Genomic DNA, 18,214 nt, shown 5'->3' with positions numbered 1-18,214 from the left:
TTTTCCTGTGAGGCATTGTGTTGGTAATCTGACATGAAATTAGAACCTTGATCTAAATCTCCTGATAAAAGAAACCTCAATTTATCTTTCTTTTGCCACCACACCAACATCTTACACTTCCAAAGGCATCAGTCAGCATTGGCATTTATTTTCATGAAATATGTTTATCATCAATCCAAAAAGTCTCTCATCTTAGACACCAGTCAAGCCAACCTCATGGTAAGAGTCCCTCCTTCAGTTTAAAGCATGTTAAGCAATGGCCTGTGATCTGTACACATAGTAAATCTAGTGCCCCGTACCATATGTGAAATCCCATCCTTGTCACTCATGTTACAAAGTGAGTTCCACATTGAATACAATGGATGTCTTTACACTAAGGGCCTGATTTAGATAATGGATGACAGGTTACTCCATCACACAGTGACAGACAACCCTGTCCTCCGAAATCTAAATGCCATTATTTTTTATGGGATTTAGATTTTGGCAGATGGGATATCCATTACCAGTGTGATGGAGTAACCCATCCGGCAGTATCTAAATGTCTAACATGTAATACAAAGAGTGGCAACACCATAGACTGGACAGTAAGGTGACCCTTCTTCAATTGACAAATGTATATTCAGCACCCACACAGCTTTTTGAATTTTCACAGGTCATGCCCTGTACACCACGTACATTCTATGTACCATTTGTATTTCCATGCAGCTATTATCCATTTAATACTGCCGTAGCCACATCCATTTCACAAAAATACACACAGGCTCTTATCTTGTTGAAAGTTGCAGTGTTCCATCAAGTGTTATCCCATACAGCAATTCCTCACCCACAGCCAGCGCAGCTGCACATCTACTTATTCTCAAGCGGGGGCAGAGGGCAACTCCCTTGTGTCAATATTTGATGACTTCTCCTTATTGTCTCTAGACTGTCACTTATGCACTGCAGCTCCTCCCACACCTGTGCAGCCTTCTCTACTCTCTCCCCTATGCCTCAACCTTCAGCGCCACAAAGGGTCCTAAAGAGGTGCCCACAACCCTCCATACCCCACCTAGTTTATAGAGCTGTGATGAAGAGCCAGGGAACTAGCTGCTCAACAGCCCTCTAAATTAATGACTTTTTAGCTAAAGTTAATCTGACATAAACCTGAAGGAACCTTACGATGTATGACTTAAAGAAGATGATTGCCAGAATAGCCCACAAAACAATGGCTCTGATTGACTACAATTTTATCCACTTTAACAAAGTACTGTTTTCTTTCATTGTAGCTGCAGTGGGCCTCAGAGTCAGAAAATGCTGTCAAAGAAGCATTAACTGTTACACTTGCCACTCCCCATACAGATGGTATGTTAATACGTGTATATGCTGTGCACGAGTAACTGTGATATACTTTTTTTCTGTTTTAATTTTACTTGTATTGGGACTCTGAAGTAAGTCATACCATCACACAAGATGGGTTCTTTCATTGATCTGAGACTCACCACTAAACCATATTTAAACTTGACTGTAAGTATGACTTGTTTAAAACACAAATGGCAATTGAACAATATATAAATTTGGTGAACTCTGTTTGGTAGTGTCTTTAGTTCTTGCTCTACATGCATCTCTTCTGTGGGCCCTCTCTCCACTACAATTTGGTGCAGTCCATTGTTTCAGCCAATACCATACTTAATGTTTCAAAAAGTTCCATCCTTTTTCATGGGGTTGTACCAGAGCTTCAGCAACCTATCTTGCAATCTGTACCATCCCTAGTATGTCTACTCTAGTAATGCCCTAAACGTAAAAGGACCACGGACTTCTCTGTTATTGTTACTCATTTGAATGACTGTACTGGCTGTCAAGTGGGAAGGGTTTTGTCCTTCCTCTTCTGGTTGTTGTTGTAGTTCTTTCCATGGCCATCCAGTCTTATCATTTTACATACCACTTCTCCATCTCTAGACACTTCATTATTTTCCGCTATCTGGTAGTTAACACCTTAATTTTACTTGCTATTTGGAATATTAGTGATCAATCTGCCCTCGACCTTTAGGGGGATCTGGTCTTGTGCCCTGGATCATTTGCATAGGATAAGGTAGCACAGTATCTCTTTTTTAACCACTCGTTATTTAAAAATGAAACAGATGTTTATGGTGAGCTCATCATATGAGAGAGCTGAACTTTTCCACTCTACAAAGCCTGGAGCACTTGTCTATGGTTCCAATGGACATGCCTTTAATATGCTAGTCATCAAATACTACCCCATCAATGTATTCTTCCACTATTTCTCAATTTTCTTTTTTTTGTAAGCCCTTCCCCTACTTTTTGTCCTGGGATTGAATGTCCAAGTTTGTCTCCTATTTGTAAATCTGCCTCCACTTACAGGGCATGTTTTTTTTCAATAGAATGGTGTTACAAACTACTTTTAACATGCTCTTCTGTTTTTTGGTTAAGAAAATGCATCGGATGCCATCATCGCCAAAGTGGAGTCAAGCCAGATCGGAGACTCCCTGTCTCCAGAGACCGTCCATCTGCTCTCCTCGTTGTCCTCACTGCAACCAAAAATCTTCGCACAATTGCAGGTACACTAGGGTTCAAAATTACTTTCCCAAGTGGCAGCTAGCTACCACTGTTCATATTTTGAAAATTGTTATTTGAACATGATATTTAGAAAAGATAGCAAACTCTGCACTTGATTTAGATCTTGGCGGTGTACCGTCAATCCGTGGCAGCAGCAGACCTGAAATGCTAGTCAACTATGTTCCGCCAGACATTTTTAGATATATTGTGGATGAGCAATGCTTTTCCTAGCCATCAGTCTGGTGGGTTCCCACCGACCCTATTTAGATGTTACAGTCCTGCAGGCAGTGTACTGGTGGCGAATTAGAGACAGAGGGAGACAGTCACTGGACCCAATGGTCATCGAACGATGGCACTGGCCGTGGAGTAGAGGTAAGTCTCTCGCACACACACACACACACTGCCCCTTAGCCATATGTGTCCCCCTGCATTACACAACACACTACATACACATTTATATCCTTGGCCATTTCTCCACAACACGAACATGCCGGAAACACACATTGGCATACATCAATGGCACATTGTTGACATCGTACTCACACTTGACAGAACCACAACAATCAATACAGCTACACACACATCTACACAAACACTCTCACACACAAGCACAACTTCACTCCTCACAACAGCGACAACCACACAACAACACTCACCGGAACGTGACACACAGCAACACAACAACATTGAACCCACATACAAGTGGCACACGTACAGACACAACCACATGATCCACTCCAGCTCCCATCGCCTTAACTAGCCAATCGCGGTGTGCACACACACATACATGTACTGACTCGCATACACAACTGTTAGCACATCATCACATGTACAGATCCCCTTGCAATGTGCACACATGGCCATTGTCGATGGGTGTGAATGTAACGTCACTGTACTACCAGCATTCATTTGCTAATGAATACTGACACACAATGACAGTTGTGTATGTGTGTGATATGTGTCATGTACCAGTGTGTCCCCATCCATGTTCTACACAAATGTGTTTCCGACATATGCATGTCATAGTAATTAAAAAAATTACTTTGACGTGGTATTGTGTTCATTTGCAGTGACCACACAACATACACAGCCAATGCGGGTTACCTACCTGTCAGTCGGGCGACGGGGTGGGGGTGAATGTGGGGGGGAGGCAGTTGTGTTATCAACGTGGTCCGGTGGCAGCAGCCACAGAAGGTGGTGTCCAGTGACGTCCAGTCGAAAATGGAAGAGGAATGGAGGAAAAGAGTAGGTTTGTACCTCATTCCCCCCCCCCAATCTGCCATCTCAGGTGTGGAGGTCAGACCACCACAGTTGGCTTGGTGGTAAGGCACATCCAAATCTGCTTGGCAGTAAAGGTGACTGGAGTCCCATCATCAGCCCCAATTCTTAAGGCTGCCGTCGAGGTGGCTGGAGATTCTTGGCGGAGTTGCTGGGGACTCGGGTGGTCTCTTACCTATGGTCCCACAAACATCTAGATTGGGAGGGCGGACAGTCAAGGCAGTGGTCTGGTTTTCCAATGGAAAATCGGTGGCGGGACCATTACCGCTAAGATCTAAATCAGGACCTCTGTTCTGAATGGGCCATACACTTTGAGTTCATATTGCATTTGCTACAATTTTCTTGAGCTATTTATTTGAGGGACCGTATATATTTGCTGGGATTAGGGTAAGGATGTGATTACTTTTTGAATGCATTTATTGACTGGTATCATTGCTGAGGGTGATACTTAGAACCTGCAACAAAGAGTTTGTTTCATGAACACTTGTTATTTGGAAGATGAAATAATGGCACAAGTGCATTTCACCAACATTTCTCCAAGACCAGTAGTCACTTACAGCATTCCAATTCAGCATAAAATAAACTGCACTTATTTACTTTTGCATTGCTCATAAAATTGCTCCATTCACTCACTCTGTAAGCTATTTCTAGCATGATCATACACTGATTAAAGGGGAATGCCTAGCTTGCCTAATCCCTATGTTCCTCAGTAGCTCTTTAGACCAGTTTACGTTTGAAGGAGTGCAGCTGATCATAATGTCTGTTGGTTCCTTAGTAAGATACCAGGGGTCAACAATAAAGGCCATGGAGCATAAACAAAGCTTTTTAAGAACATGCTTAACTTTAGCAGAATTTCATCATTCTAAAAATAAATGCAGAGGACAAAAGCTGTGCGCCAAATCGTGCTGCACATTTTCTAGCTGCTGTTCTTAGACATGTTGGGCAAATCACTTTGTTTGTCCATGAGGTTCTAAAATGCACTTTTGCTACTTCTTAACATGGTGGTGGGCTTTTAAACCCATGTGAAGAACTTCTGTGCTGGAGTGGACTTATGCAGGAGCTAAGCAGGAAACCCTAGGCTGCAACTACCTGTAGACCCAGCTTGACTTCATGCTGCTGCCCTGCTGTGAGGGTTGATGCTTATCAGAGATCATGCGACTGGCCCACTGCCACCGCATCTGTCTAAGGGTTGGAGGGGATGGTGAGTAGAGACTTTGCAGGGACATAGGGCAGAGAGGAGAACATGAGCCGGGGTAAATGCCATCCCACTCAGGGCCTTTGAGGAACGAAGAGGTTTCGGGTCCATGGTCTTGGTTGGCCTCTGTTTAAGGCCCATTGAGGGGACTGATTGCTGACTAGTGTGCTTCTGAAGTGGACTGGGGCCTCTTGTGGTGTTTGCATTGTTCTGTTGACTTCTGCTGCTGCACTTAACAAATGTGCTTGCTGCTGCACTCGCCCTTGTCTGCAGGGTTAGTTGAAAGCCTCTTCTTTGTGGATTTTGTGTTACTCTAATAATATTTTTGGAGACAAAGGCCTTCCCTCAAACGTGATGCCGACCTGTGGTTTACTATTTTGCTTCATTCTGTGCTTTGATGCCGTAAGCCATGCTCTGCAATCGATGACACCCTAGAGACTCCTGCCTAACTGTCTTAAATTCTTTCACTCTTGTGACTGATCTTCTACCACTTCACTTCCTCGTAACGCAGGGCTGGAGACTGGTAAGTGCACTGGGAAGTTTGGTCTGCTTCTACCCATCAGTTAAAACATACGGATACCTTGTGAAATGAATGTGTTGTAGCAATTTGCCCTACACCATTGACCACTTGCTGGTGCTATGCTATGTTCTTCAGTGGGAAGTACCCATCCCATGTTGCAATCTGCAAAGAAGCTGAGGCAAGGCAAGATTAATCATTTCTCCAACATATAAACCTGGCAGCATTAACTGGTTGGTTCAGCGTGCGTCAGGCAGTTAGTCACAGAGGCGCCACTTTTGGTACCAAAATGAACATGTCTCTTACTAAAGAGTATTTCCTTTGTTTTTCAGCCAACCTAAACGAGGATTTTAGTAAAGACACATGCAAATTGACTGGATAAATTGTGGGCTGCTATCGACAACTACATTGTCGGCCTTCTTAGGGATATGTAGTCCACTCAGTCTATGATTGCTGCTAATGAACAGCTTTCTCAGTCTACAGCAAAGACTGACTGTGATGACTACTACCATCACTATGCTAGATTCTCACGTGTAACAACTGTTTGACAAGTGTGAAGATCTCAATAGGACAGTGTAAGCATACACGATCTGAAGGAGGACAATGAGGATGTGCACCCCTGGGTGACACTTATTTTGCTTAAAGAGCAGAAGGATTTTCCCTTAAGAATGGATTGCCTGCACAAAGTAAATAGGAAGACTGTGAAGAAGTCCTGATGAAAATCTTTTGCAATGCTCTTACTACCTACATCTTTTTTCATTCATCGTATTGTCCATTATTCTTGGTTTGCATCATCAGCTTGGAAGTGGCCGCTGGAATATTTCTGTGCTCATTATCAGGGTAGGAGGGATTCATCTTTTACTCGGGCTGGACTGGGTGTGGAGTGAGGATTCATGAGGGTGCTTCTATTATCTTGCACTTATGCACCTAGTGTTACACTTCACAGCCTTAAATGTTAGAGGTCTTAACTTTTCCAGTAATTTTTTTTAGATTTTGGCTGCATGTTGATTTGCAGGAGTTAGATGTGCTTTTTTGTGTAGGAAACCTACCAGCTAAGGTGGGCCCAATTTTTTATCTTGCACAGGTGCCATTAGGGACACTATTATTCCCAGCCACTTCCCGGACAGCAACATGCTGACATACATATTGGTACTATCGTGACCACATTGGTTTGTGTTTACACATTGTTTGCCTAGGTGATATTCATGTAGGACCCCTGCCTATCATTCATACACGGCCTGAGAGCCCTGTAATACACTGCAATTGTATTACATTTGTGTATTTCTTTTACTGTATTTCTACAAATAACTTTTTTATGTATTTTTTTATGTATTATGATCATTATAGTGTGATTATTTATAAAATTTGCAATTGTATAGCTTATGCGTATTAGCTTCCCATATGAATGATTATAGGTTAGAATTCCCAAGAGATTCTTCTCACTCTATATCACAGATCAAATAGTTGCTTTCTCATGATAGACTGTGATGCAATATAGACAGTGCTTGTAGCTCCAGGAAGCTTGCTTGTTTTCTCCACCATCAATGACATTGACTAATAAGAAGCTTGTTCGCACAGTCTGGCTGCGAAGGCTTCTGGCTGCCTACTTATCCAAACCGGAATGCAACAATGCATTATACATTGTCTATGGCTTACCATTAGTGCTAATCAGTATTGAATGAATGAATAACACTTGTAACGTGCAAACCGCTACCCCAAAAAGGGGTGCCTTGCCACTGGAAAAAACTGAAGAACGGAGAGCAACAAAAGATTTAAACACATTTAAGCAGCTGGATCTTGAGTTTCTCCAGTATTGGATCTTTCAAAGATTCACATGCTCGAATCATCCCCGTCGTCGAGGTGGGAGCCTCACGGTAACCTGAAATACACATAGCAGTACACTTTATACACTAGGCCCCAAGGGCCCCCTTAGGTTCTTTTATAGTCTATCCATGTCGTTTTGCAAAAAGACCCAAAGTTGAACCTCAGCCAATTAGGCGTCAACACCCTCTAGAACACTCCCAACAGAGGCTCTTTCCCTAAGATTTTCTACCGCAAGTCGTGTGAAGAGAGTCTCCCTGAGCTCTGCTCAGTATACCTTTCTGACAGGAATTTTTCTCTCAGAATATTTAACTTTTACTGTTCTAGCATGTCTCAGCAAGCTAAGAAAGGTCTGTTTAGAGATTGTTGCAGCTGTGGGAAGAAGAGACTTCATGTTGATGACCCCCCCACAGAATGTGTATCTACTGCCTCTATCCTGACCACAAGGTGAGAGACTGTAAAATCTGTTGCACCTTTAGTCAGAAAACCCTCAAGGACCGTGAGGGTAGGCTTCTGTTGTGGCTCCAGAGACAGAAAGCCATGGAAAACCCATTCTCAGATGAGAGTGAAGCATCATCTCACTCCCTCAAACGTCAGGGAGAAAAGGGAAAGCTATCTGAGGAAACCCCAAAGAAGATGATGAAAAAGACAAAGCATAAATCTATGGAGAAACAGGGGCACCAAGAGCCTACTACTGCCAGATCAGAGACCCAGTCAAAACTCTTAAAAAAGGTTTGTTCAGAGCCTACGACGCCTGTGGGAAAAAAGGAACCCGCAAAAAGTGCCTCTCTGTCACTGTCGCCGACGAGTGATCCGGTAAGGCCTCCCTCTGATGTCACCAAGAAACATTTGTTGATGACGGCCCCGTCGACGACACCGTCGACGGTCTCAGCGACGACGATGACATCCACGTTTACGACGGCAGTATCTCCAATGATTATAACATCATCACCGCTTTCATCGACGACGATCATAACGGCCAAAATATTCAAAAAGCCATCGTCGGCGAAGACATCGTCGACAGCGGAAGCAGAAGTGGTCCACCCGTCTACGACAGCACTGCCGTTGATGAAGCACCTGACCTCGAGAATGAGGAAAACGACGTCGACAGGACAACCCCCGACGAGAGATCTGTCGACGAGAGACCCGTCGACGAAACCACCATTGTCGACGACAGATCCATCAATGCCACAACCGCCGACGAGAGAACCGTAGACGAGGGGACTGTCGACGACGAACACTGCAATGTCAGCAGCAGGGATGGAAGTTCTGTCCACTCAATCGTCGACCATCATGCCCCCCTCTGGAGATTTTGAAGCACAGCAGGAGTCCACAAGATTCCTCCCTCTTTCTTTTATCTCCATGGGAGAAAGGCCATCATCAATCCTTCCACGGCATACGTCTCCAAGCAAAGTCTTGCCATATCCCCCGCAGCATCTGCTAGATGACAATGAAGACAATTATTCCCAGGATGAGGGAATGTTCGGTGCAGCCAGTAGCCCATCTCAGCTGCATGTAAAGTGCCAAGACTTAGATGAGGAGGAGGAAGAACAGCAGCAGCTCTATTATTCCACAACGGTATATCAGAAGGACTCTTCATACCCAACGGGGGAGCAGGAACCTTCTTTCCCCATGCCCAGGTCTCTGGTGACAAATCTACAGGGTATGCTCAGGGACTACTATAGACGATTCCCGCCGTCAACGCCGGCAACTCCATCTAGGCCGTACAGTCAACGGACACCTATACAAGCCCCTTTTACTAGCCTTCCAGGAACACCGCACAGAAGTGTCCCATTGGTACCACCGCCACAGGATGACCACATCTCGACAGATGAAGAGAGGGAAGAAGGAGACATTTCTGAGGCAGCCCCTAATGAGTGGGATGACTACCTCATTCCCACGCTGTCGCCACCGCCGGCAGGTCCAGTTGATTCCCCCCCTGAGGACATCATAGGTTTCCACAATTTAATGGAAAGGGCGGCCAAGAGATTTGACTTGCCTATCGTTTCCCAAGAAACAGATTGTTTCTTATACGATTTCAAAGAGCCATCAAGGAAATCTGTAAGAGCAATCCCAATAGTGGACTTCCTATGGCAAGAGGGATTGAAGGCAATGAAGAACCCAGCCACAGTGTCTTCACAGATGCCAAAGCTCGAGAAGAAATACAAGGCCCCTGACAACACTCCAGCCTGTTTAATATCACAACCAAAGGCGGACTCGGTAATATCCCAGGCTGCACAATGCAGGTCGAAGAACCCTTCGGCACCTATCGCAGCGCCTCCAGACAAGGATGGGAGGAGGTTGGATAACATCGGAAAGAAGTTCTCCTCGGTAACGGCGATCACTGTAAAGGCGGCCAACTCCTTGGCCATACTAGGGAGGTACGATCGACAGATGTGGGCGGACATGTCAGCTTACGTGGATTTGTTATCTGTGGATGTCAAGGTGGAAGCAAGGAAATGCTGCAAGAGGGTGAGCGGATCGTAGCGGAAATCATTGACTGCGCGATAGACATCTCCTTAACAGGATTCTGCCAACTCGCAGGAGCAGTGGTCTTGCGTAGACAAGTCTACGTCTTTCCGCCCAGAAGTCCAGAGCCGCATCCTAGATATGGCGTATGATGGGGAAAGTCTATTTGGGAAGCATGTTGACAACATGCTACAATCCATCAAAACAGATACTGACACTGCGAGATCGCTTGGTACCTTGCAGTACCACAGGCAGCCCTTTCGTGGGGCAAGAGGCAGAGGAAATTACTCCTTTCGCGGGGGTTTTCAACAACACAGACCCCTGTATCAGTCCTCTACAGCAGGACCCAGACAGCAATACGGCCAACATCAACAACATTACCGGTTACCACCTACCGCGGCATATCGGCACCCGGCGAAGGGAAGACCAGTGCCACGGGGAAGAGATACCAGCAGGAACAAATGACCAGCTAGCCATACCAGCTTCCTACACTACCAGGGGCTCCAAGGTCGGGGGTCGCATCACTTCTCACTTCCTTCGTTGGAAGGTCATAACATCAGAGAGGTGGGTGTTGGACGTAGTGGCCAGAGGACATACTCTGGAGTTCATACAGAAACCACCGGACGTCCAGCCGTCGGGCCCTACACCTCCACGAGTAGCCCAGCTCCTCAAGGAAGTACAAGTGATGCTGCGCAAGGGAGCAATAGAGCTGGTCCCTGCTCCTCACAGGAACAAGGGGTTCTAATCACGCTTCTTTCTGGTGAAGAAACCTTCAGGAGACTGGCGTCCCATTCTGGACTTAAGGTCGCTAAACAAGTTTCTGAAGAAACAGTCGTTAAGGATGGTAACACTGCAGGACATCTTGCGCCTACTGAGTACCGGAGATCATATGGCATCCCTAGACCTCCAGGATGTGTATTTTCATGTTCCAATACACCGCAACCACCGGAAATTCCTCAGGTTCAAGGTAGCTGGTATGCATCTGCAGTTTCGGGTCCTACCTTTCGGTTTAAAATCAGCCCCCACAATTTTTAAAAAGATGCTGGCTCCAGTGGCGGCTCATCTTCACCAGTCGGGCATACAGGTGTTTCCCTATCTCGACGACTGGCTCATAAAAGCACTTTCAAAACACCAAGTGGTGCGTCACATATCTCTCTGCCTCCAGTTGTTCGACGATATGGGACTTACCGTCAGCTACCAGAAATCACATCTTCATCCAACGCAGACATTGAGCTTCTTAGGAGCGGTACTGGACACTGTCCAAAGCAAAGCGTACCCGTCGCAGGAAAGAAAATTAAAGCTCAGCGGGTGAGCCCGCAACCTCTTGGCAAAAAAGTGTGTTTCAGTTCACGCTTACAAGTCACTGCTGGGAATGATATCGTCATGCATTCCACTGGTTCCAGACTGCAGGCTGAAATGGCGCCAGGTTCACAGATCTTTCAAGGACAAAATTCTCATCACACTGGAGATGAGAGCAGCCATAGATTGATGGGCAACACTGGCAAATTTGGCCAGAGGTCTCATGTTTCTTCATCAGGTGCCTCGCTATATCGTGACGACGGATGCTTCCCTCGAAGGGGGGGTGCCCACATTCAGGATCTTCGCATCAGTGGGTCTTGGCCTCCAAAGGACAGACAACTCCACATCAATCACCTGGAGCTCAAAGCAATAGATTTCGCTCTAAAAGCTTTCTTGCCAAGGCTTCAGGGCTCAGATGTCTTGATCAGAACGGACAATACCACAAGCATGTTTTACCTAAACAAACAGGCTGGCACGAGGTCTCTACAGCTCTCACAACAGGCTCAAAACATATAGAAATGGGCCAAAAAGCACAACATTTCTCTGAAAGCAGAGAATATCCCAGGACACACCAACGTGCTGGCGGACACCCTGAGCAGGACAATAATTCCCTACCACGAGTGGGAACTGGACCAGGAGATTCTGGATCAGTTCTTCCAGTTATGGGGCAAACCAAACATCGATCTATTTGCCATGTTCGAGAACAAAAAATGCCCCTACTACGCAAGCTGGCATCCCCAGAGAGGATTGTGGGGGAATGCGTTTTCGATGAGATGGTCCGGCATTTATGCCTACGCTTTTCCTCCGATCCCACTGATACCAAGAGTCATCAGCAAGATGAAGGCGGAGGGTTGTCGCCTCCTATTAATAGCACCGAGATGGCCCAGACAGGTGTGGTTCACGGAGCTCCTCATGCTCTCGGAACAACCACATGTGCTACTCAAACAGAAACCAGCCCTATTAACGATGCACCGGGGCCAAGTCAGACATCCGGATCCGTCATCTCTCCACTTATCGGCCTGGCTCCTGAATTCCATAAGTACTCCAACGTAAACATCTCTTCTGAATGCAGAGAGATTCTAGCCAGAGCTAGAACGGATACTACCAACAGGACCTACAGGCTGAAATGGAAGCGTTTTTGTCTGTGGTGCGCAGCTGAAGGGATCCACCCGATCTCCTCCCCTCCAGAACAGGTATTACCGTACTTGTTACACCTGGCAAAGTCTGGACTCTCATACGCTTCGATCCGCGTGCACGTGGCGGCAATTTCAAGATACCGCAGATCTCAAGATGCGGTTTCATTGTATTCCACCAGAATTGTAAAGCAGTTCCTTAAAGGCCTGTTTCGTACTTTTCCACCAGTGCAGAAGCCTCCACCGATGTGGTCCCTAAACGTGGTCTTGGGGCAGCTCATAAAGCCTCCTTTTGAGCCCATTCACAGAGCAGAGTTAAAGTTCATTTCGTGGAAGACAGCTTTGTTGCTGGCTCTTACCTCCGCTAAGAGAGTGAGTGACATACAGGCATTCACCATTAAAGAGCCTTTTCTTCAGTTCACCACTACTAGCGTGATTCTGAGAACGCATCCTAAGTACATTCCGAAAGTGCCCTCAACTTTCCATCTGAATGAACCGGTTGTTTTGAAAAACTTTTTCCTAATCCGCAGACGGTGGCAGAAAAAGCACTGCATTCCCTGGACGTTAAAAGATGTCTGAAGTTTTACCTACAAAAGACTCAGAGCACACGCAAGTCAGACCAGTTGTTTGTAGCCTTTGGAAAAGCAAGGAAGGGCTTTGCAGTATCCAAACAGACTGTAGCTAGATGGATTGGCCTGGCAATCCAATTCCGTCATATTCAGGCTGGTAAGTCCCTCGACAACAGGGTAAGAGCCCACACAACAAGGGCGGTAGCTGCATCGGCTACCCTCTTCGCAGGAGTACCCCTACGGCAGATCTGTAGATCGGTCACATGGTCCAGCCAGCATACGCTCACAAAACACTACTGTCTTGATGAAGCGAATGACATGGACACAGCAGTGGGTCAAGCAGTCTTGAGGCATTTGTTTCGCTAAGGTGAGCCTCTTGGATCATCCCACCTCCACAACCAGGGTAAGGTGAACAATGGTTTTCTTATTATAATCTAGATTAAATCTGTTCTATTTCTTATGCTTATGCTAGAGCCTGATTATCGTAGCATGCCACATATTTGTTGTAAAGCAGAGATCTGTGCTTATTATGACTGATGGTTACTTACAGAGTAACATTATTACGTTACCATTGAACACTAACTAGAGGTACTGTTGCTCTCATTTCTATTGATATTCTAATGTTGGTTCGTATTGTAAAGGTACGGCTATATGTGTACTTAATCAATATTACTGCTCGCTACTCTAATTCAAGCATGTGAATCTATGAAAGATCCAATACTGGAGAAGAAAATTAGTTACTTACCTGTAACTGTGGTTCTCCAGTATTGATATATTTCATAGATTCACATGCAAACCACCGAGGATGGTGGCTTGGAGGTGCTGCTCTTGGAGTTTTATTATATCACTGCTATGATGCAGCACATGGCCTGGTTGATAGCGGAGTTCAACAACTGGAAAAAAAGACTACTGACAGGCTTGGTAGACTGCTGAACTGCTGCCATTGTTGAGGGAGGGGGCAGACATATCAAACACCTTACTGTATGTGGTCAGACAGACTGCTTGAATGTGGCAGCCGCTGGTGAGGGTGGTACTCTTGTCCAGGCATGATGGGATGGGGGCTGTAAGTTGCTGCGGAACCTTTTCCTCAGTGAACACTTTATTTCCTTTAATGATGCACAGGCAGAGATTGAGGTGGGACCCAGACACTTTCTACACTACTGTGGTCAGGCTGACCTTGGCAGGCAGATTTGGACGATGTTCGCCGGGGTGCCCGTGTCATGGAACACTTTTGGAACCTTGTTGAGTTGTGGGTCGGGGTGCCATTTGATGTCACAGCTATACAAAGCTATGGTGAGGGATGTTTCAGGTGTCCTTTATGCACCTGGCTGCATTGGGAGAATGACTTGGGCCCTCCCCTGATAGATGCTCACGTGTGCACCCTGACGGGGACTGTATCTAGCAATGCCTGCTGTGTTCAATACTTTAACTTCCTTCATTATATCTACACGACATCCCTAGCTTTACACTGGCTGTCACGGATCCAATCAGCAACATTCCCAAATAGCGGGTTTTTGGGGGGTGATTTCCTGCATATGGCCTCGGGCTGCCCTGGACTTCTGGGTCGTGGTGGTTGATAGGCAGCCCTTGGCCCCAAGAACTGTTGACTAGAAAATGTTAGCAGACCTAAGGGAAATAGGATGACATATGAATACTTACAACTGGCACTGGTGTTGGCCCAGAGAAGAGTGTCAATCGGATGGGGAGACTCGCCCGGTCATAAGAGTATTACATTAGGGATGTGATTAATGGTCTTTAGCTCAAGAAGTTCTTACAAAACACAGCAGAAAAGATGACAAGTTGGGGGATGACTTGGTAGGCCGGGAGGCCCTAGAGGATAGGTTTTTGGCCACTAGGGACACGTCACCAAGTGAGGAGACTACAGACATAAATGATTAAGGACCTATGCACTTAGTGTGATTGATGGAGAAAGTCAGAGTGCCCTGGATGTTCCACTGTTGTGTCGCTGGTCCTCTGACCACTGTGCATTTATTGTTCCTCCATGGAAATATGCCTCCAACTGCTCACTCTGTACTGTAACTGAAGTTTACAAGAGCTGCTCTGTTGGTTGCAGTTGTTAACCTGAAACCATATAAATAAAGGTTAAAAAAGTAGAGATTTAAGCCACCCCAGAATGGAGCTGCAGATTCGATGTTCAGTAAGCACAGACTGAGAGGCCAAGCCAGAAGTCACGTAGAGATCAAGTAGGACCAAAGTGGCCGATCCCCATCGACTACGGCAAAAAGCACGGTGTGTTCAGTGCACTAAAACCCGATTGAGTCTCATCAAGTAGCTAATTAGCTTGCAGAAATGCTTACAACAAAGAGATAACTTATTTTTCGATTAAACTTGGCTTGAAACAGTAGAGATAGAAGGGTCTAAGGTTGGATAAAACTCTAGGATCTCCCACAGGTTTCTTAGGAAGAGGGGCAATAAAAGCATTCTTCTGGCAAGCAAGGACCTCTGGTTTGGTAAAGGACCTGTTATAGATGTCTGCCAAATGATTGGCTACAAGGTCCACTGTCATAGCCAGGATCTGAGGGGGGCAGGGACCAAACTATGAACCAGGTTTAACAACATATAACAAAGGGCTCACCCTTTTCCTAGTCATGGGATCAAACTCTTACCAGCTAAGACTGGCTTGAGTCATGTAGTCTCGGTCGCAGTGGTCCCAGAAAATTAAATCTTATGAATTTTATTCTGAATGAACTGTGTCAAATTATTGCAGAAGTCCTGAGAATGACTTGCAGTGATACATCATTCAACAGGGGAAGTAGGGCTTTTTAAAACAGAGAAGAACTTTTCAGTATAGTTTTTAGTACCTCCAATCCTAGAAGCATATAAACAACACAAAAGGTGTGAACAAGATATTAAGATTAATTGATAGCCTTATGATAGACCTATTTGGCTTCCACGTAGTAATCTTTTCCCCATAACCATTCAATTTGTTTACAATGGCTTTTAGCTTCTCTCAAGTCATCAGAAAACTAGGGAGATGATGGTATTATCCTATTAAATCCCTTATCATTGACAGGAGCAATTAAGTTTAATGAGCTAGAAATCCATGTATTAAAAGATAAAGGCGGTCATTACAACATTGGCGGTAAAAGCCGCTTACCGCCGTGCAGAAGACCGCCAACATTCCGCCACAGCTATTATGATCCACATTTCGGAATCCGCCAAAATTCAGACACCACACAAGTCCGCCACACCAAAGGTCAGTGATAAACTGCGAAAACAAAACCGACACCGTCACGGCAACAGAAATACACCCACACTATCACAACACACGAATCCACGCCGCGGTCTTTCAACCGCGGTATTCCATTGGCGGTACACACCGCCGCGCTCAAAATACACACACATTTACAAAACACAGCCACATTGGACAATTCAAAATACACACACCTGATACACATACACACACCACTCCCACACACCCATTACAATATAAAACACACACCCACATCACCCACAAACCCCCACGACCAGAATCACAGAGAGAAGGCCAGAGAGAGACACCACAATCAACAAACTAGCATCCGCAGGCACACAACACCATCACCCACACAACTTCCACGCACCTCACACAACACACCACTACATATCACCACACTTATCACCACACACTCCACCCCACACATCACCTACACCACCCCATGGCACGGCAAAGACACCCCAGGTTCTTGGAGGAGGAGCTCAGGGTCATGGTGGAGGAAGTCGTCCGGGTAGAGTCACAGCTATTCGGAGCACAGGTGCAGCACACCTCAATTGCAAGGAAGATGGAGCTATGGCGAAGAATAATGGACAGGGTCAACGCAGTGGGACAGCACCCAAGAAATCGGGAGGACATCAGGAAGAGGTGGAACGACCTACGGGGGAAGGTGCGTTCCATGGTCTCAAGACACCACCTGGCGGTTCAGCGGACTGGCGGCAGACCCCCACCTCCTCCCCCACAACTAACAACATGGGAGGAGCAAGTCTTGGCGATTCTGCATCCTGAGGGCCTCGCAGGAGTAGGTGGAGGAATGGACTCTGGTAAGTCAAAGCTTTACTATTACATCCCCCACCCTACCTGCATTCTATCAGATACCCCCACCCTCACCCCCAGCACCCCAACTCCTCACATATGTCCCAACATCACAAACCACCCATCCCAACACCAAGCCCTGCATGCAACAACAAAGCATGGACACCCATCACCAAAGCATGCCCAATGCACATACCCATACACCCCCCTAAACCATCATCACACAAGGTCCCACACAGGAATGCTAGCACTGGGGTACATGGTCACCCACCCATTGCACACCATTACACACACAGATTTAATAAACATCCTTTATACCCTTGCAGGACCCCTACCCAACGACACCGGACAGGAGGGTCCACACATGTCCACACCACCAACAGAAGAGGCCCACAGTGATGACAGCACCTCTGTCCAACTGGATCTAGACGACCAGCCCGGACCATCGGGGACCTCGGGACAGTCGGTTCCCCTCACACAGGCACAGGCCACCACAGACCTTCCCCCCTCTGGAAACACCAGCACAGCACCCACCCAGCAGGCCCATACCTCCGTCCCCAGGACACGTCAATCAGCAGTGTGTCCACCACTACAGGGAACCCAGGATAACCCACCACCCCAACAACATGGACCTGGGGGCAGTGGTAGTGGGCACACGGTCCAGGGGACAGAGGCCCAGGAACACAGGGGAACTGGGAGGGCTGCTGTGCGACAGGGGGCGGACAGGCCAAGGGAACCCACTCTCCATGAGGCCCTCTCCTCCGTCATGGGAGCCTACCACCACTCCCAGGAGACGATGGCAACGGTACTGGCCAAGTTTCAGGAGACCCAGCGCATGCAGGAGGAACATTTATATGGGCTTCAGGGAGGAACTCAGAACCATCAGCTCCACCCTGGGCACCATCGTAGGGGTGCTGAAGGAAGTACTCAACACCAGGAGGGACACTGTGGCACTACAAGGGGCCCCTGACACTAGCATGGGCGATGAACTGCCCACCACCTCTGCCGGCGCTAGTGGGCAGGACGCCCCGCCACAGGACCACCACACCAGCACCCCCCCTCCCCCTGCAGAGGGAGAACCACCCCTCAAACGGTCCCTGAGATCCAGGACAAAGACAGAGCACGATGCCAAGACCCCCGCCAAGAAATGAGACCACCCTGATTGTCATCCTACTGTCCCACTTTGTCACCCTGTCCATACTTAAACTGCCCCAGCTCCACTTCCTATGCCCATATGGGCAATGCATCTGTGAGACTAATAGACTGGACTCTGCCCTGGACACTCCTCCACCATCACCCCTCACCATTTCACTACCCCCTCCAATATTGAGCACTTAAATAAACACACCTAAA

The 18,214-nt window shown here is 46.7% G+C and overlaps 1 protein-coding gene across 1 annotated transcript in view; it reads left to right on the top strand.

Annotated features, from left to right (window-relative positions):
- Positions 1 to 18,214, top strand: part of CARF (calcium responsive transcription factor) — a 256,489-nt gene that overhangs the window by 201,668 nt on the left and 36,607 nt on the right. Inside the window, exons 12-13 of the mRNA XM_069226035.1 lie at positions 1,263 to 1,338; positions 2,425 to 2,552. Coding sequence (XP_069082136.1) covers positions 1,263 to 1,338; positions 2,425 to 2,552 — 204 coding nt within the window. The remainder of the gene's footprint in view (positions 1 to 1,262; positions 1,339 to 2,424; positions 2,553 to 18,214) is intronic.

Source organism: Pleurodeles waltl, chromosome 3_1, assembly GCF_031143425.1.
Source record: "Pleurodeles waltl isolate 20211129_DDA chromosome 3_1, aPleWal1.hap1.20221129, whole genome shotgun sequence".
Classification (NCBI taxonomy): domain Eukaryota; kingdom Metazoa; phylum Chordata; class Amphibia; order Caudata; family Salamandridae; genus Pleurodeles; species Pleurodeles waltl.
Note: the sequence above shows the minus strand (reverse complement) of the source record. Positions and strands in the feature narration are given on the sequence as shown.